This window comes from Haliotis rubra, unplaced genomic scaffold, assembly GCF_003918875.1.
Source record: "Haliotis rubra isolate DU_JTF1 unplaced genomic scaffold, ASM391887v1 Scf163, whole genome shotgun sequence".
NCBI classification, from domain to species: domain Eukaryota; kingdom Metazoa; phylum Mollusca; class Gastropoda; order Lepetellida; family Haliotidae; genus Haliotis; species Haliotis rubra.
The window spans coordinates 1,685,187-1,707,131 of record NW_025765592.1 but is presented as its reverse complement, the minus strand read 5'-3'; the positions used below and the strand labels follow the sequence as shown (position 1 = coordinate 1,707,131).

Sequence of the window (21,945 nt, the reverse complement as noted above, 5' to 3'; positions counted from 1 at the left end):
CCCCTCTGCCACTCCTTCTCCTCCCTCAGAGTGTCTGTCTACCTTGGATGCTAGTGTAGATGCAGTAGAGACACCCCAACTGTTAACATGGATTGCGGACAACTTAATGTTACCTAGGAGTAGGTCTCCGTCAGATCTACTTTCTTCTTTTGACATGCGCCCAGGGGAGTTTGGGTCCATCACCTTCCCGCTTTGACCGTGTATCACTCAACAGGCATTCAACAACTTACGCAAGGTGAAAAATGGTTTTGCGGCTCCCCATTTTAATCTTGCCTCAGCACATAACCACAGATTTGCTACATTGGTCACATCGCCTCCAATTGATGATGACCTTGCCTTGTTAGGAACCAAACAACGCACATACACCCCCTTCCTGGTAGAAGCTAGGGAGTTGCCATTTCAGTTGCGCATGCATCATCGCCTCAACAGGCCTACATTAGAGCAGCTATGGTTTTGATGCAGGAGCAGTTCCAGACAGCATTGGATCAGCTTGCACAGTTTCTTTCTTCTACCTGACGGCTGTCAGGCGTAGGGGACCATTGAATCTGATGTCGTGGGAGGACTTGTTTCACCAGCCTTAGTCTGGACGCACACTCTTTAATGGGTCCATCAGAGAGGTAGCTACTAAAGTCGGGGAAGATACACAACTTCAGGTTTCAGTTGAACTCATGAAGTTTCAGCGTAAGCAGGTGGAGGACTCGTTGCGATAGCAAAGCCCGGCTCACTACGTTCCCAGCAATCCACAATTTTACTCTCCGATTTTTCTGGTTCCCAGGAAATCTTCAGCATTAAGATATTCAATGCAACATACCTCCAACAACCTCCCCACTTCTGGATGGTCTCGGTGGCGCTTCTACGTACCATCATCAAGCCGGGCGACTTCATGGTGCCAATATTCCACGAACACCAGAAGTTTCTCCGTTTCATCTACGAGGGCATCCACTATCAGTGGCGTGTCCTCCCATTTGGAATTTTCACACGGGTCACAAAACCAATCAAGCGATTTCTCCACTGCAGAGGGATTGCTTTCAAAGTATACATGGAAGATTGCATTCAAGCGCAGACATATCAGTGGATTCTGCTTTTCCACATGCGGTTCACGATAAAGCTTCTTCACCAATTAGGTTGGCTGGTGAATTTACAGAAGTCGGAACTAGTCCTGACGTGCCGTCTCCAATTCATCAGGGCAGCGTTCAACACCAATCTCAACAAACTGTTTGTTCCCAGAGATCGGTTCCTGAAGATTCACCGATTGGTACCCCTAACGCTCACGCAACCCAGAACTCTCCGTCAGTGGTAAGAACATCAGTGTTGACCTCAACTCAAGCGTTCACTCTCAGGGGACAGTTTCAACTATGGCCACTACAATTATTTCTGCGTCCGCACATCAGGATAGGCAGACCCTCATGCGCTGATTTCTCTTCCCATGGAGCTCCATCCCATCTCCAATGGTGGTTGCACAAATTGAATGTTTACGGCGGAGTCTCTTTAAGGCCGTTTGCTCCAGTGCATCATCTGATTTGTGGCAGGGCTGTGGTCTCCCACAGACCAAACGTGTCACATCAACGTCTTGGAGTTCAGGGCAGTCATTTTGGAGATAACTCATTGGCAGCATCTTCTTCAGTCAACTAGCCTTCTAATTTGTTTGGACAATACCGCAGTAGTGTGGTATATCAACCAGATGGTATCCACGGGCTCCTTCATTCAGCTCAACAGTTCTTTGAACATCACGGTCAAGGCAAATTACATTTCAGGGATAAAGAACGACATTGCCAGTTCACTGTCCCGATCCCGGACAGAGTGGAAGTTGCATCTACAGATCTTCCAGACGCACTGTTTTCCGATGTCGAGCCTGACAGTGGATCTCAACACTCAGCTTTCGAAGTTCGTGTCCCTGATTCCGGATCCTCTGGCATGGCAACACGACGCACTAGCGATCCCTAGGGAAGGCCTCCACGCATATGCGTTTCTACCAATGGCGCTACTCCCTCAGATACTACTCAAGCTGTGAATGACGCAGGGGATGACACTGGTTGGTTTGTCGACGTACAAAGGCTGGCCGATCCACACCCAGTACCTCATCTTCAGAGGAATATGAGCTCCAGCGGAGGATTTTGAGCATGTTACTTTCAAGACCTTTCTCCTCATGGAAAGCATCTCGCAAACTTCACGCACTGGACGTCAACCGGGTGCATTTTGAGAGGAAAAGGCATGCCAAAGTTTTCCAAGGTTTGAGGTTGGATTTAAAAAAGCAGTTGCCCAGGACATCCGGACAGATTCTTTGTCATTCCGCCACTGACCACAATTCTAGGCCCTGATGACATTAAGGATCTATCCCTATGTCCTGTCCGGGCTTTACGGGTGTATCTTGCTGCCTCCAATAAGAGACTCTTCATCCCTCTGTCTACAGCCTCATCTGCAGAAGCCTCATGTACCACCCTGGCATTTTGGATGAGTTCTACAGCCAACCCTCATGAGACAAGAGCCTTGGCTTCCATGATGGCGCTTCACAGCAGTTGTTCCCTTAACACCATCATGGAGGGTTGTTTCTGGTAATTGGACACGGTCTTCGCCTCCCACTATCTCCCAGATCTGTCTGTCAGTGATGTGGAGGGTCTTCACCAGTTGAGTCCATTGGTCCAACTGTTGTTGGCCCATAACCGCAGATGAAGGAGCAGTCCTACCTTCGCTTAGGTCTTGCTACTTTTATATCAATAAAAGATATTGATCTGATCTTTTCTTGTTTGGTTTTATTTATCTGGGCACCGATCACCTCACCTGGCTTAACTGGTTCATGTTAGTACTGTCACACCCATGACTCGATAGACTGAGGCTAGTACTTGTGCAGAGATGGTTGACATTCAACTTGTTGACCTCTACTCTCTGAGCAATTACGTCAGCGAAGTGTTGATATCCGATAACCTATAACGTATTCGAAGCGTTCCGCTCTTACGTTCCTTTCTCATATTTGGACAATTGATTGGTACTGAACATTAAACAAGTTGAGCACCGGGCTGTTTTCCCTTTCACTGCCTTCCAGTGTGTCTGTGGGGGAGGGGCGGTGGGGTAGCCTAATGGTTAAAGCGTTGGCTCATCAGGCCGAAGACCCGGGTTCGAATCCCCACATGGGCACAATGTGTGAAGCCTATTTCTGGTGTCCCCCGCCGTGATGTTGCTGGAATATTGCTAAAAGCGGCGTAAAACCAAACTCAGTCAGTCAGTCAGTCAGTCTGTGGGGGATGGTTTGGAAGCAGGGCTGTCCAGATTAAGGTCTTAGACTTTAATTCACTGGGGTTTTCTAAGAAATCGTGGGGATGCGGGGTCTACTTGCCAAACTGCATCCTGTTGCTTTGACAAAAGTTGTGGCTGAAAACCACATTAATTTGAGACTGCCCACTTTTTTTGTTTGTTTTTGTGCCGTGTAAGCCAAGGGGTTTATAAGAAGCAACCCATCACGAGTTGGTGCTTTCTCTAGGCCTCCTTGTGTAATCCAACCTCAAGGTTGTTTACATCTGACACAGGGTAATCTGCTACCCACTGTCCAACCAGATAATACATACCGTGAGATAGGATAAGTTTAAAAATTTGGAAATTTTAACTATAAATTGTATGTTTATATACTTATCCTATCTGACATGATGGATTCCACAACCTTCCCCACATCACAGATTACTAGGGGCTCCAATGTTTGATGTGCGAGGGCATCAGGATTAGATATTGAACTTTTAAAAAGTGAACCGTTGAAACATGTTGTCATCAACCACTTAGTCAGTATAGAGACAGTTAAAAAGTCATATGAATTACGAAGACTTCAGATGATATGATCAGGGTTCAGTTGCTGACTGGCAATAAAAACCATTCATCTTTCTCTTTATATAAAAATACATTATGTCATTTTTCTTTCAATTTTCAGGTACCTGCTGATAACTGTTGGGGTGGTGTATATCAAAGCAAATGAACTATCTAGACGTGACATTTTAAAGGATCTTGTAGAAATGTGTCGTGGTGTGCAGCATCCACTGAGAGGACTTTTTCTGCGTAACTATCTACTGCAGTGTACCAAAAACGTTTTGCCTGACACAGAGGAGGACGCAAGGTATGTTTGATTAGACACTTGCCACTCTACTACTTAGTGTCATTCGGTGACTAGTCAGAAATCCTGAGTGTAAATTGTTTGTTTGAAATTGTTGGTTATGATAGATGGTTCTTTCATGATACTGGTGGTTAACAAGTAAAAGGGTTATTGTTAGCTCCATTGTGTTGCTGCTGTTGGTTTTGTCAACAACACAAAACATATATAACAACAATGACAATCTTTTGTAGTTGGTTGTATGTTGATAATTTGAAACTGTTGATGTCATAGCCGTGTGTTGTTTTTTCTACCGTTACAATTTTATACTGATAATGCTGATATTCCAGCAGGTGAAATTCAGATCAGTTACAGGACGTTGTGATGCAATGTTTACAAAGCAACTTAAAATGATTTTGTTTTGATGTTTTGCAGTTCTGGAGAACATGAAAGTGGAACTGTTGATGATTCTATTGACTTTATCTTGCTCAACTTTGCTGAGTGTGCAGCATCCACTGAGAGGACTTTTTCTGCGTAACTATCTACTGCAGTGTACCAAAAAACGTTTTGCCTGACACAGAGGAGGGGCCTTAAGGTATGTTTGATTAGACACTTGCCACTCTACTACTTAGTGTCATTCGTTGACTAGTCAGAAATCCTGAGTGTAAATTGTTTGTTTGAAATTGTTGGTTATGATAGATGGTTCTTTCATGATACTGGTGGTTAACAAGTAAAAGGGTTATTGTTAGCTCCATTGTGTTGCTGCTGTTGGTTTTGTCAACAACACAAAACATATATAACAACAATGACAATCTTTTGTAGTTGGTTGTATGTTGATATTTGAAACTGTTGATGTCATAGCCGTGTGTTGTTTTTTCTACCGTTACAATTTTATACTGATAATGCTGATATTCCAGCAGGTGAAATTCAGATCAGTTACAGGACGTTGTGATGCAATGTTTACAAAGCAACTTAAAATGATTTTGTTTTGATGTTTTGCAGTTCTGGAGAACATGAAAGTGGAACTGTTGATGATTCTATTGACTTTATCTTGCTCAACTTTGCTGAGATGAACAAACTGTGGGTTCGAATGCAACACCAGGGCCATTCTCGCGACCGGGAGCGTCGGGAACAGGAAAGAAGGGAGCTTCGTATCCTTGTGGGAACAAACTTGGTTCGCCTCAGTCAGCTGGAGTGTATTCATGTTGAAAAATACAAAAAGGTTTGCTACTAATTCAATTATCAGATGTTACATTGTTATTTAATTTATGTTAAGATCAGTGGTTTACTCGTAATTTGACAAATTTCAAGATAAAAACTTTGATAAACATCTTCTGTCAATGCCATCTTCAAAAGACATTCCACATGTATGGTACTCAGATCTTGATGTTCATGGCATAAAAAAGAAAGGAATGCCATATATAAATGGAAGGTAAGTATGAATATGAAATATATTTGATGTTTATAAAGTTTGTGCTAAGTGATCCAGTACCTGTTTAGCTCACCTGACTTTTATATTTTCAACTGACCCTGTGAAAATTTGTGATAGAATTGATCTCCAGTAACCCATATTTTTCCTTATCCTGACTCATGTATTATTGCTTGTCCTTTCCCGAATGTTAGTGGAACACTTGTATCTCCTTTTTGAAGCTCCCTTAAAAAAAGCAGACGTAAAATCACTACTCACCACGAGTTGTCTCCCTCTCGGTTTTGGCGGGAAAACGGCGCCAACCGTCTTCCCACTCTTCACTCTCTCCTTCTTCGCCCTAGTGGATGGTTGGGAGAGCACCTGTGACTCCAACACGGCACTATATCCTTTGATAACTTAGTTATTTCCCTATAAGTTACCTTTATAACGTTTCAGGGAGTATCCTTCTACAATATGGTTTGAAATTTATTAGTAATTTGACTATTTATTCACGGTTTTACGTGATTGTTCAGTTTGTTTACATTTCATGAAAACCTGTTTTCGTTGTAGGTTTAGGTTATCTGCTGCAGACCCGCATTCATTGTGCCCCAGTTGCACAACAATATGTACTTCCAGCTCTCGCTGTAAATTATGTCAGCAATTAACAAAAATTTGAATTTAATAATTATTATTTCTCTGTACTTAGGCGTGCTAAGGATAAATCCAGGCGACTTTTGCAAGTCATGGCTAACCGACTGAGTCCCTAAAGAGCTGTCTATCGTTGTCAGACAACATACTTCCACCCAGTGACCTGCTGGAGGCGTCCTCAGAAGATGGGCGTGGGATGAGGTCCGCCATTACGTCGAAGAAAGGGTCTTCTACGTCGGACAACTCCTCAACCCATATGAAGAAAAAGAGGCCATCTTCAACGCAGAAGAAGCCTTACACCCCTAAGGCTTCAACCAGCTCTACGGGAGTTCTTCACAGACTACGAGGACTTTTGTCGGCCGAAATCGTCCCGATGGAAGAGAGAGGCTTATATGATGAGCCGTTGTTGATCATCCCAGAGATACAGCATAAGAAAGCAGGCCTCAGCAACGGTAACGTCAGCAGCCCTCTCTACGCAGTCCGAGTTACCTTCTACACTGACAGCAGAGATCCATGAGGCACAGCGATCCCTGGACCATATCGCTACCATCTCAGATACGACATCACTACAGTCGTCGCAGACATTCAACCCCGGGGCCTTTATGCAGCAATTCTCTCAACAAAGATGGAGAAGCGCTTCGCGCAGGGAAGAACCTCACATGATGGACAACCAGGCGGCTCTCATGTTCAAGTCATCAACCTCAGAGAGGATCCAGTGCTGCACGAAGGACCCCACACTGATGGATGATACATCTGAGAGGCCTACCAGAGGATGTAGCTCTAGGACTAAGAGCAGATCTACACTACATGACGTCAGCAAACCTGCACGAAGGACGGATCGCTCTTCAGAACCAAATAGATCGTCATCAGATGATGAGGCTAATGAAGAACCTTCACGCAGGCTACCCACTTCACAGAGGAAGAAACCTACACCTCCTAGAAGGTTTAGAGAGACGTCTCGGGACTCAGACCCTCAACAAAACCTCTAACCTGCGCGAAGGTCATCTGAATTATCTTCAAGGGCATCAACAACACCTCGCAGGTCGTCACAGGATTCACCACTTAGGAATACATTGCCAGGAAGGCAATCCCGGCCTAGAAGACGCTCACCTCCACGCAGGTCGCCATACAGATCGCCTCTTAGAACTACACGTAGTTCAACATACTCATCCCCACACAGATCGCCACGCAGATCGCCACGTAGATCGCCACGCAGATCCCCAACAAAGGATATTCAACGATCTTATACCAGTGGACATGATACAGAGGACAATGGCGGTATCATATTTTCGGACTCAGAGATAAAATATTGGACGGCTAATGGACTAGACCTAGCGTCACCCTCTAAGGAAGAGAATGAAGCATTTACGTACCTAATGAATGGCGATGATGTGGACTATCCCACAGTACCCGGACAAATCTTACAAGATTGATGACAAAAAGCTGGCACAGAAGGATGTTCTTCGGACTTAACAGATCCAGGGCAATTAATGAAACGCTAATCTCCAAGTTCAGGAACTCTACTGCAGAAGAAGACCGGATGATTTATTCTGCCCTACTAACGCAGAAAAAGGACCACCATTTTATGTCAGAGCATTTATCATCCATATCAGCAGCATTGACGCTCGTCAGAAGACAAGGACTATTGTCTTCATGTAACTGGAGTGAACGCTTCACTAAGACTCTGCACAGAGCTCCATGGTCTACAACATCCATCTTTGCAGGGGAGATTGACGAGGTTGCCAAGGAAGTCACAAAGGAATCCAGGGAAGTCATGATGATAAAGTCCATTGATACACTAGCCAGTGTCATCAGGCAGATGTCCCAACGCTACTCTGGAGAGCGTACAGATCAGGTATTTACATTGGCGGGGTTCAGCACAGCCTTGCTAAGGCTATGAAGTTACAAAGTCAACATATTCCCAACGTCCAAGCTTGGGAATTCCCGCTACTTTACATGGGATCCTGCATAAAGACTCCAGAGATTGATGTAAACTACAAAATCAGCAACGACTCCCTTTGTAGAACTTACAACAAAGTTGACCATCAACTCTACAAGGACCTGTGTGTTTCAACACAAAGAGGGTATGTTACGACGCTTCATTGAGATCGATGAATGCAATCTACAAGTGGCAGCGCTGAGGAGGTGTAGACTTCAGCTGATCATCTGTATAAAAGGATGACTGCATTATCTTCAGGTCTGAAGTAACAGTCACAGCAGCCAGGAAAACAGCCTACCTACATCGGTATTACGCGGCGAAATATTTCGCGCGTTTACCATGCAACCCTCTATACACGTGGTCACTCGTATAACTCCGGAAGGCTACGGACAAGACCGAGTGTTGATAAGATATCAACGACTGCACAAGATTCTACAAGGACCTTTTTTCAGCTACACTGGTGACGCACATCACGGGAAGCTAAAGGAATCAAAATGCTGCATTTTGATTGGTCCATGAGAGACAACGCCCTGCGCAGAAGTCAGACGTAGTTCACATGTCAGGGAATTGTTTACAAGTGACAACAACCTTTCAACGTGGGAGGAAGGCCTCAATTACAGTCCAGTTAGACGGGAACTACGTGTTTCCTCTGTCTTCACAGGGTTAGAGACCTTCCCTGTCAGCATTAAAGACGGTTCATCAGGCGAATTGCAGCAACATACGTTTGACAGACTTTTGGTTACGGCAGCCAGTCTACTTTATATAGACTTCACAACGATGGCAGTCACAGAGTCGGACATTGCTTCGTTTCCCTTACGGACATGGCAAGGGTTTCACGATCGTTGGATCTAGATACAAGCCATTGTATCTCAAGTACTACTCTCTCCGTTATTACTACGAAGTTGGCAGAGCCTACTCAGTCCTCAAGTCGGAACTAGAGCCTACACAGGACCTGCAGTTCCTAGCAATTCGGCTCATCACAACAGAAAACCGCATAACAGTACCAGAGGACCGTTGGCTAAAGATACAACAGATGGTATCGCAAGCTCTTCTCTCTCCGTGGCCACTCCGACAGTGGCAGAGTCTGTTGGGTCTCCTCACGTCAGCACAAGATATGACGCGCAGAGGGAGATTACAACTACGCCCACTACAGGTCTTCGTAATTGCACATCTGGACGATCCGGACCCCTTTGGACTCCCGGACAGACTAAAACCATATCTACTATGGTGGACTCAGAGATCGAATGTTTGCGGAGGCACCTACTTAGCAGAGCCGGAGTGCAAAACGCATCTCTATGTGGACGCATCTCTCCAAGGATGGGGAGCACACCTTGACAACGAAGTGTCAGCTGGGAAATGGACGTTACAAGAGAAAGATCTGCATATCAACATGCTAGAAATGAAAGCAGTGATAAACGCCATACTCCACTGGATCAGCATTCTATAAAATGCTCATCTAAAGGTACACACGGACAACTCCACAGTGGCGTTCTACATAAACAAAGAAGGGTCAACAAGGTCGGCGAACCTTCTGAACCTGTGCTTTCATCGGTTCAGCATAACAGACAATCTGAACATCCACATAAAGCATGCCACATTCCAGGAGCCAAGAATGTGATAGCAGACGCACTATCTCGTCCAACTCAGCCATCCCCAACAGAATGGATGCTACATCCAGAAATCTTCAAACAGATCATACAAGAGATAGGAGCGCCAGCAATAGACTTGTTTGCCACAAGATTCAACAATCAACTGGTAACATTCGTCTCTCCCATACCAGATCCACGAGCATGGGCAACAGATGCTCTAAGCATCTCTTGGGAAGGACTAAATGCTTACGCGTTTCCACCACCAGCTCTAATACCGGAAGTGTTGCAGAAAATCATGCAGACGAGGAATCTGCAACTGATTTTGATCGCGTCTTATTGGCCAGCGAGAATATGGTTCCCCATTCTCATACAAGAACTAGGACTGCCTCAACTGCAACTACCAGAGTGGACAAACTTGCTAGTACATCCACACACAAAGCAAGCACACGGCAACCCCAAGGTGTTCCGCCTACACGCATGGACCGTATCAAGGCGTGCTTGAATAAGATATTATTATAGATAATATGAATAGGATATTCAGCCAGGGCAGCTAAAGCGGTCACGCTACCTTTACGCAAGTCAACACGCAACTTGTACGACGACAAGTGGCGAAGCTTTGAGACCTACGCTTTGAAAACAGGCTTCACAGCCATGAAAGCGACACACCCTCAAGTGGCGGACTATCTTTGTCACCTAGACAAACGAAGCGGTTAAAAGGGTCAACACTCTCAACATACCTAGTGGCATTGAGCTCAGTTATCACTATGAGGACGAGTGTAAAACTGACTAAGGTACCAGAGTTACTGGCCTTACTACGCTCTTTTAAACTGGAGGACCAACAACAGAGATTTAAAGCTCCGGCTTGGGACCTCAACATAGTTCTACGGCATCTCACCAGTGACGCTTATGAACCATTAGATAGGACATCTTTTGAGTTCTTGACACAGAAAACGCTATTCCTGATTGCCTTAGCAACAGCAGCAAGGATGTCGGAAATACATGCTCTAGACTTTGAAAGGACACGATTTGATGAAAATCGAAACATTGTGCATATGGGACTGAGATGGGACCTTATAGCAAAGAATCAACTGCCAGCTCAACCGGACAGACAATTCCACATCCCAGCATTATCATCAGTCCTTGGGCCACAGGATACACAAGACCTATCCTTGTGCCCAGTAAGAGCATTAAAAGTCTACCTACAAAGGTCTAGGAAAAGGAGACGAAAATTCAAGCGTCTTTTCATCCCTATATCGGCAGAGACACAGACTGAGATCTCTCGCACTACGATATCAATATGGATGAGAACTGTCATTCTACGGGCCTACAAAGCAGCAGGACTTGATCCTCCAAGAGCCTCCAATCCACACGAAATTAGAGCTCTCACATCAACACTCGCTCTACATTCAAACTGCTCTATCACGAGGATAATGAAGGGCTGCTTTTGGAAATCGGACATGGTGTTTGCCAACCACTACCTGAGAGACATCGCCACTGAGGACGTCTCTGGCATTCACCATTTCGGCCCACTTGTTGTAGCACAACAATTGACAGTTCCACAGAGGCGCTGAGACAGTCTCGCCCTTTTATCACATGACTTGCAAAAGCCTACACTCAGGAGAGTTACAGCTGTAGAGTCCATATGCACGTCTAAGACAGACTAGCATAAGTGATAAGACCCAGTACTTGTAAGGACGTACTCGTTCATAAGAAGGGCTTCTCCACTTGATGCTTGCATCAAGAGATGGAGTTGCAAAAATCTACATAAAAATGTTAACAGAAGCAAGGACCAAAAGTTAACAATTGTGGTCCCCCCATCAGAGAAAGCTGGAAGTAAAAGGTTACAGCAGCAGCAGAGCCTAGCAGTAAATTGAAGTGCTACCAGGAAGTTCCCATAGGGGGGTATGCAAGACGTAAATCAACAATTGGAATCCAGAAGTGGCTTGACCCACCACCAAATCCGTCAGATTCTACAAGCAATAATACATGAGTGAGGATAAGGAAAAATATGTAATTTTCTGAGTAAAATTGATATTTTATACTTATCCTGACTCATGAGGTAAGCCCTCCCAACCTCCCCGCTAGGCACTTTGGATTTCCCAGCGAAGTGTCGGGCTAGCAATTCGGAGAGAGTGAAGAGTGGGAAGACGGGTGGTGCTGTTTTCCCGCCAAAACCGAGAGGGAGACAACTCGTGGTGAGTAGTGATTTTACGTCTGCTTTTTCTAAGGGAGCTTCAAAAAGGAGATACAAGTGTTCCACAAACGTTCGGGAAAGGAAGGAGACAAGCAATAATACATGAGTCAGGATAAGTATAAAATATCAATTTTACTCAGAAAATTACATGCTTGTCGTAAGAGGCAACTAACAGGATTGGGTGGTCAAGCTCACTGACTTGGTTGATACATGTCATCCTATCCCAATTACGCAGATCGATGCTCATGCTGTTGATCACTGGCTGGTCTGGTCCAGACTCGATTATTTACAGACCGCCACCATATAGCTGGAATGTTGCTGAGTGTGGCGTAAAACTCACTCACTCACTCACAATTTCAACTTGCAGTCTGACTTTAATCATTGCTGCCATTATTTGTCCATAATTGATTTGAGATGCAGAGTTGTTTTAATTTTTAATCTGGTCACTTTGTGTATTTGTACATTGTTGTCATTTTAGCATGTGTTGCCAGGAGTTCTGGAGCAAATAGTCAACTGCCGTGATCCTATTGCTCAGGAGTACCTCATGGAATGCATCATTCAGGTAAATCAGTACCATCATATCCAAAACGTGTTTCTTTAGCTCAGCAGTAAATGGGTTTTATCTCAGATAGACAACTAAAGCATAAATCAGTTATGTAAATTTATGTGTTTTCACAAAGTTGACAACCATCATCACAATTTGTGTTTTCCAGTTGCATCGAAACACTTTATATGGGACATTGGCTGAAAGGGAAAGCCTTGTGTACACAATATCATGAATGTTCATGTTAGGAATGTGATGAACAAAGTGTACAAAGTTCTTTAAAGTCAATAAATTTGCCATCAATAAGGTCACCAATGTGTGATATACCAAAGGCCACGCAATGCTTACATTTAACTGTTTTGTTTCCAATTTTGATATTATCATTGGAAAAGAGTGGTTCACAAATGAAATCACTGAAAGGTATACTCTCTGTTGTTTCTGAGAATTCTATTTATGAATATAGGCAATATTTCCCAAAAGTATTATGAAACTTTAGAATCTAATTAGGACTCACTTTGGCTTGAGGGGGAGAGAGACTTTTCCTGCTTGACAACCATACAAGAATCTGTATCAAAACATTGCACCATAAAATAAAGATGTTGTTATCAATAAAGTTTGTCTACAATGGGATGGATTCTATGGCTCTATGGGGATCGGATGGTCAGGCTCGCTGACTTGGTTGACACATGTCATCGGTTCCCAATTGTGCAGATCGATGCTCATGCTGTTGATCACTGGATTGTCTGGTCCAGACTCGATTATTTACAGACCGCCGCCATATAGCTGGAATATTGCTGAGTGTGGCGTAAAACTAAACTCACTCACTCACTCACTATGGCTCTATACGTAAATTTGTTAGATATTTGAGTCTCTTGGTGTCATTAAAAATGTCATGTTGTTATTTTTACATAATGTCAGATTCACTGCACATGTTGGGAAGCAATGACAATAACAAAGCTCCTGGAAACATTGTAACTGAATGTTAGATATAATGCATCCTAGAAGCTGTCCTACACTGCTCACCCGCAAATGTCCAGTACAGCTGCTGATGTTATTTTTCAGTCTAAGACTGGCTTATAAATCCAGGCCTGATATGAAGAATGAATTACATAGTATGTTATATGCATGTTACAGCACAGCGGGACAGAAATGGTCATTTGAGTAGCAAAAAACATTGGTGAAAGGATTAACTATGATTACTAATCACTGTTATCTTGTACAGTGGATTGGTTAAAAGTAAGTTTATTATGTAGGTTGGAATACACCCTTATCTTGACATGAAGTGCCTGTGTAAATATTATTAGCAGATAATATGTTAATTGATTGCTCTTTGTTATCAAACTCTGCCATGGCCTTCATGAATACCGTTGTAACATGTGACCAAGGAGTGACACTCATGTGAACACCTGATTTGTTTTTTTTAACTTATCCCATCTCACATTCTCTTGTTCTTTAGACCATGGAGTGGAAAAGGCCTGGAACAAAGTTTTCAGCCTTGCCCAAACATACCCCAGCTCTATCTATTGTAGCTAGTCACAGGTAGCTCATGGAAAGCATGCAAAGTTGCCTGTTGATCATGTGACTATCAGCTATCCAGCTATCTTCATTCTCTTTCCTGCCACATGTGAGTGAATATGTCCTGTTTTTAAGATTTCCAAGGGTATAACTTGTTCCGCATATCTTAGAAGCATTCTGTTTGATGCTCTACTGCCCACCCCTCATTGTTTTCATTGAAAATATGCTTTCCGGCATCTAGTTTGTGTAATATTAATGATTGTTCATTCTGCTATCGGAAGTAATCCAAGTCTTATTATGGACTCCCAGTAGGAATGACCATTTCAGTTTTGTAAGCAACCTTGCTTAGGAATACTGGAATGGCTACTACTCATGATGAACTTTTCAGAGATCCAAGCCTTATTATGGACTCATCATCGAGATGACACATGTTGTCAGAAGGAATGCTGGAATCCACTACTCATGATGAACTTTGAGAGATCCAAGCCTTATTATGGACTCATCATCGAGATGACACATGTTGTCAGAAGGAATGCTGGAATCCACTACTCATGATGAACTTTGAGAGATCCAAGCCTTATTATGGACTCATCATCGAGATGACACATGTTGTCAGAAGGAATGCTGGAATCCACTACTCATGATGAACTTTGAGAGATCCAAGCCTTATTATGGACTCATCATCGAGATGACACATGTTGTCAGAAGAAATGCTGGAATCCACTACTCATGATGAACTTTGAGAGATCCAAGCCTTATTATGGACTCATCATCGAGATGACACATGTTGTCAGAAGAAATGCTGGAATCCACTACTCATGATGAACTTTGAGAGATCCAAGCCTTATTATGGACTCATCATCGAGATGACACATGTTGTCAGAAGAAATGCTGGAATCCACTACTCATGATGAACTTTGAGAGATCCAAGCCTTATTATGGACTCATCATCGAGATGACACATGTTGTCAGAAGAAATGCTGGAATCCACTACTCATGATGAACTTTGAGAGATCCAAGCCTTATTATGGACTCATCATCGAGATGACACATGTTGTCAGAAGAAATGCTGGAATCCACTACTCATGATGAACTTTGAGAGATCCAAGCCTTATTATGGACTCATCATCGAGATGACACATGTTGTCAGAAGAAATGCTGGAATCCACTACTCATGATGAACTTTGAGAGATCCAAGCCTTATTATGGACTCATCATCGAGATGACACATGTTGTCAGAAGGAATGCTGGAATCCACTACTCATGATGAACTTTGAGAGATCCAAGCCTTATTATGGACTCATCATCGAGATGACACATGTTGTCAGAAGAAATGCTGGAATCCACTACTCATGATGAACTTTGAGAGATCCAAGCCTTATTATGGACTCATCATCGAGATGACACATGTTGTCAGAAGGAATGCTGGAATCCACTACTCATGATGAACTTTGAGAGATCAAGCCTTATTATGGACTCATCATCGAGATGACACATGTTGTCAGAAGAAATGCTGGAATCCACTACTCATGATGAACTTTGAGAGATCCAAGCCTTATTATGGACTCATCATCGAGATGACACATGTTGTCAGAAGAAATGCTGGAATCCACTACTCATGATGAACTTTGAGAGATCCAAGCCTTATTATGGACTCATCATCGAGATGACACATGTTGTCAGAAGAAATGCTGGAATCCACTACTCATGATGAACTTTGAGAGATCCAAGCCTTATTATGGACTCATCATCGAGATGACACATGTTGTCAGAAGGAATGCTGGAATCCACTACTCATGATGAACTTTGAGAGATCCAAGCCTTATTATGGACTCATCATCGAGATGACACATGTTGTCAGAAGGAATGCTGGAATCCACTACTCATGATGAACTTTGAGAGATCCAAGCCTTATTATGGACTCATCATCGAGATGACACATGTTGTCAGAAGAAATGCTGGAATCCACTACTCATGATGAACTTTGAGAGATCCAAGCCTTATTATGGACTCATCATCGAGATGACACATGTTGTCAGAAGAAATGCTGGAATCCACTACTCATGATGAACTTTGAGAGATCCAAGCCTTATTATGGACTCATCATCGAGATGACACATGTTGTCAGAAGGAATGCTGGAATCCACTACTCATGATGAACTTTGAGAGATCCAAGCCTTATTATGGACTCATCATCGAGATGACACATGTTGTCAGAAGGAATGCTGGAATCCACTACTCATGATGAACTTTGAGAGATCCAAGCCTTATTATGGACTCATCATCGAGATGACACATGTTGTCAGAAGAAATGCTGGAATCCACTACTCATGATGAACTTTGAGAGATCCAAGCCTTATTATGGACTCATCATCGAGATGACACATGTTGTCAGAAGAAATGCTGGAATCCACTACTCATGATGAACTTTGAGAGATCCAAGCCTTATTATGGACTCATCATCGAGATGACACATGTTGTCAGAAGAAATGCTGGAATCCACTACTCATGATGAACTTTGAGAGATCCAAGCCTTATTATGGACTCATCATCGAGATGACACATGTTGTCAGAAGAAATGCTGGAATCCACTACTCATGATGAACTTTGAGAGATCCAAGCCTTATTATGGACTCATCATCGAGATGACACATGTTGTCAGAAGGAATGCTGGAATCCACTACTCATGATGAACTTTGAGAGATCCAAGCCTTATTATGGACTCATCATCGAGATGACACATGTTGTCAGAAGAAATGCTGGAATCCACTACTCATGATGAACTTTGAGAGATCCAAGCCTTATTATGGACTCATCATCGAGATGACACATGTTGTCAGAAGAAATGCTGGAATCCACTACTCATGATGAACTTTGAGAGATCCAAGCCTTATTATGGACTCATCATCGAGATGACACATGTTGTCAGAAGGAATGCTGGAATCCACTACTCATGATGAACTTTGAGAGATCCAAGCCTTATTATGGACTCATCATCGAGATGACACATGTTGTCAGAAGGAATGCTGGAATCCACTACTCATGATGAACTTTGAGGCTCCAAATGTGATTGGACATAGACAGACAATCAACCTGTCAGGGCATTTCTGCTCACTACTCATATCTACAGACATGGACTCTGAACCTTAGTTTTACATGCAGGCAATATCATGCGTTCTGCTCACTGGACATATCTCACCTGTTTGGTTTCACCCCATCACCTACCGGAGTCATTATAAGTTCCTTCAGTGGGTAATCATCAACAAGCTCTGACAATCATGCCACTGTTCAAGAGGATCAGCAGTCAGATTAGGAATTATTAAACATGATCAGTCTCAATCTTTATCTTCTGTACTGAGTTAATCTCATTGACATCCTCATCACAGCATTGGCCACTTCAGGATGCCTCATTTCTACATCAGGGGTATCAACTCTGGAATAGTTTTTTCGTGGAACCAATCTTACACACTTGGATTGCTGACTACTTGAGATTACCAAGAACCTTCAAAGAAGAGACTTATGTGCCTAATATTTATATGAAAGATGGAGTCTGTCACCCTTCCCCTGAAGGATGTTAAGTTTGACAACCAAATAGACAAGTATCCAATATATATATGTTCAACCATGTAGATTTGGGTACACATAGTTTAGAGACTCTCCAGCACTCCAGAACTTGACAGAGACTTTAAATACTAAATGTGTGATGTGTGCATCTTACGCCAGCAATAGTAATCAACAGGTTTTTGGGATTATCAATATAAGTCCACATCAATATCATAACACTGTAAAGTTACTTACCCTAATTTGGATTTATTCTCCTGGCTGTGAAAGGGTAGAAATTTGAAATTATCCTGTCTTCTCCAATACCATCTCAGGTCCTGTGGGGCCTTCATTTTGATGACATGTCTTTCCCTATAATACTGATACACGTCTAAATTCAATCATGTCTTTATTTAATGCACTTGCCTGTCTACCAAGAAGTGCATGTTACCTTTTGAACCTGGATGGGATGTCTGTTTACTTACCCCTTACAGGACAGATCTGGAACATAGCACAGCCTCTCTATTAGGATATCATAGTAAAAACATTGATCATCTGTTGGAAAGTGGGTATGATGCTATAAACAGGTAAAGGATTATTTTTTCCATTTATTTAGAGACAGGAAATATTATGTAACGTTTAAAGAGGATACTGCTAATGTGTTGTACTGAGAATTTAATTGATTATACTGGAAACAATCGCTAATCTGTAGACTTCCTAGAGTTTCAGGAATTCGGCACATAAAATACTGAATATGTTTTTTTGTCATAAATGTCTTCCAGCAAACTCTGTTTCACAAGTATTTCATATGTCTGGTCATTTTTAGTCAATCGTTTGCAACTGATTTTATAATCAAAACCATGTTTTGACACTTAATGGTCAATTGCTTCAACTGGAGCTTTCACATTAGACACATCCATCTGTAACTTGTCAAAATAATTTTGAATATCACTTAAATTGTTTATGAAGCTAATAGTCTTTTCATTCATCAAAACAGAGTCAGGATTTCCCTCGATTTTCGAAAAACAGTCTTAGCCAAGACTAATCTTAATAACATCATTCGAAAATATGATATCCCCCACATGCCGATAAGATACATTTTTATCCCCACAACGCGTTTTGCGGGGGGTATTAAAATACACTCCGTCCGTGCACATATGTCTTTTCCGGAGCAGAACTTTTAAACCGTTTAATATTTCTACACCAAACTTGGCACATAGATAGGTCTGGTGGTGAACTGGTGCCTTTTGGTCGTTTTGTATTTCTGATTATAATATTATTTGCGTTTCCATGGCATCAAGTTTGACTTTGACTGAAATTGGTGTTGGTGCTCTTTTCCGGAGCAGAACTTTAAAACCGTTCAATATTTCTTTACCAAACTTCTTACATAGATAGATCTGGTGATGAACTGGTGCCTTTTGGTACAGTCCATTTGAGTCAGAAACGGACCGATGAATTGCAAATTTTATCATTGTACAAAATTGCCACATAAATATAAATAGTACACATGTTTATCATTTACTAATACCCAACAGCTTTCTTATATTTGAAAATTGTCCGGACTCCACTAAAAAAGTTGTTTAAGAAACTATCATCATTGAAAACGCAAAAGTTGTTATCTGTCGCGGCGGGGTGAAACCTCAGAAACGGAACAGCCACTATCTCGTCGTGCACGGGATACACATGCCTGATGAAAAATGAAGTTGAATGCTGACGTGAAACAGTTGATGATTAAAGTATACGATTTTTTCCGTGCTGAAGCCGAAAGGGGCAAACCATTTTATGCCATTAATAAATTCTGTAAGCAGGCAGCAAAAGCTTTAGGAGTATCAGCAAGGGTACTGACAAATGCTCTGGAACACAAACATTGTGAGGGTGATGCAAAGCAGGTAGGGGTCGTGTCAAAATCACACAAATTAAAACATTTGGACAACTTTCAAAAGAACCTTGTAAGGCAGTCTATCAACAAGCTCTATTCTGAAAACAAATACATGTCGCTGAAAATTTTAAGAAAGCATTTGAAGTAAGAACACAACCTCAGAGTATCAAAGTACACACTCTGGCGACTCTTACACTCTTTCGGGTATCGTTATAAGAAGATTTTGGGGAGAATAGGTCAGTACTCTGTGAACGCCCTGATATCGTTCGCTTGAGAAATAATTTTCTCAGAGTTATAATTATAAAGAAGAAGCTCGAGGAAGGGTTCGAGCCAGTGTACTTGGACGAGACCTGGGTCAATGCCTCGCACACTGCCAGCAGTCAGTGGGTACCCGATGGGGGTGATAAGGGGTCTCTAGGGAAAGGAGAGAGACTATTCATTCTCCATGCTGGTTGCTCCAGCAAAGGCTTTCTCCCAGGCTGCGGCTTGGTATTCAGGGCAAAGTCCACAGATAACAGAGACTACCATTCCGAGATGAATGGTGCGGTTTTCCTCGATTGGGTTAAAAACAAGTTGGTACCAGCTCTACCAGAGAAGTCTTTTATCGTAATGGACAATGCCCCATACCACAGCGTGCAGGACCCTGACAGTAAAGCCCCGACATCTAAGAGTCGAAAAGGTGATATGATATCATGGCTTGACAAATTTCAGATCGCACAGCCTTCAGAGGCAACGAAGCCTCAGCTATATGAGATCATAAAAACCCACAAAGGTGAACCTTTCTACAAAGTTGACAGTTACATTAAAAGTAAGGGTCACGATATTCTGCGACTTCCACCCTATCGATGTGACCATAACCCCATTGAAATGATATGGGGTATTGTCAAAGGAGATGTTGCCAGATCACACACAACTTTTAGATTACGTGACGTAGAGGTTTTGGTTAAGGAATCCCTTAACAAAATCACGACTGAAACTTTGCAAAACTGTGTCAACAAGGTAGCTAACGTCATTGAACAAGGTTACTGGTCTCGGGATGGCTTACAACAGGCAACTGTGGCACCACTTGTCATCCCTTTAAGTCGTGACTATGACACTACGACAGACGAGGAACCGACAGGTCTCCCAGATTAGATTTTGAGATGTCCCCCGCCATGACTGGCTGTTCCGTTTCTGCGGTTTCACCCCGCCGCGACAGATAACAACTTTTGCGTTTTCAATGATGATAGTTTCTTAAACAACTTTTTTAGTGGAGTCAGACAATTTTCAAATATAAGAAAGCTGTTGGGTATTAGTAAATGATAAACATGTGTACTATTTATATTTATGTGGCAATTTTGTACAATGATAAAATTTGCAATTCATCGGTCCGTTTCTGACTCAAATGGACTGTAGTTTTGGATGTACTATTATCCACACTGATGTCACACTCCTAGTTGTAGTTGTGTACAAACCACCAACAACTAATCCAAGATATTCACTGATCAGCTTGATCATTATTTTCAAGAACTACCTGTGACTCAGTGTTGAACAATTATAACTGGAGATTTCAACATTCATGAAACTGCACGTGTCAGCTTATCTCAAGCAGATGATGACAAAGCATGGTCTCATCCAATGTATAACAGAATCAACTCACACCCATGGTGGAATTTTAGATTTGTTGTTCTGTCCACCTCAATCAGCAGCAACTGGAACTGTCCCTGTTCCCTATACGGATCATCACATTGTTTGGGGTAAGTTGCTGACAGCAAAAGAAAACAATTAGCTTCGTTTGGCAAAACAGAAAACCCTTTGTACTAAAGTGTGAAAAGTGGAACTTGTAAGAAATATTGAGACTTGTGACCAGCAGTTTCACGTCTTTATAGTTCATATTGAATTTTGTCACAGTGAAACTTAGTACAGAAGCAACAACAAAAAATTCATAAAGAAATTTGCTATATACACCATAATCATAACTAGCTGACATATTCATGAAGAGTATTTTACCATTTCGGGGGGGATATTGATGACTTTGTCTTCTTGTTTAACACTATGTTAAATCTATGTCATAGCTTGCATGATAGTATCATGATACCTATCACAACTCTGACAGAACTAATTAGTGTTGGAGACTGAAAAGGCGGCATATGTCCCAATGGTGTCAGGGAATTCCAAACCACTGACACCAACAAGGAGAATTCATGATCAGACTGTATCTCAGTGGGCTAGAACTATAAAACCAGCTTCAGTCTGGGCTAGTACAGATCAAACAGTCTCTGTATGTCAAGCAGTTCAACTTGAGTCAGTTTGTGGTGGCCAAGGATTTGTGAGATGCAACTGTGCTGGGGCCAAATGGTGTCAAACCAACCGCTGCAAATGTTTCAAAGCAAAACTGGAGTGCAATTCCAGATGTGACTCAAGTCTGCCATGTACAAACACTCCCAAATGTCCATATTTACGAGTATGATGTAATGTTGAATGCTGCCAAGGGCAGAATGTTAGATGGAAACTGTTTCCGTGACCAAAATGATCTATGTATCGTTCAACAGTCTCTCTGAACAGTCGTGAGACTGAAAGAAGGTCATTTATGATAGTTAGATAACCTGAGTCCTTTATGAAATATGAGCACGTGAAGCCC

General features: G+C 42.4%; 1 protein-coding gene across 1 annotated transcript in view; it reads left to right on the top strand.

The window, feature by feature from the left end:
• Positions 1–21,945, top strand: part of LOC124271757 (vacuolar protein sorting-associated protein 35-like) — a 114,088-nt gene that overhangs the window by 22,544 nt on the left and 69,599 nt on the right. The window contains exons 5-8 of the mRNA XM_046706923.1: positions 3,914–4,096; positions 4,505–4,552; positions 5,120–5,291; positions 12,326–12,409. Coding sequence (XP_046562879.1) covers positions 3,914–4,096; positions 4,505–4,552; positions 5,120–5,291; positions 12,326–12,409 — 487 coding nt within the window. The remainder of the gene's footprint in view (positions 1–3,913; positions 4,097–4,504; positions 4,553–5,119; positions 5,292–12,325; positions 12,410–21,945) is intronic.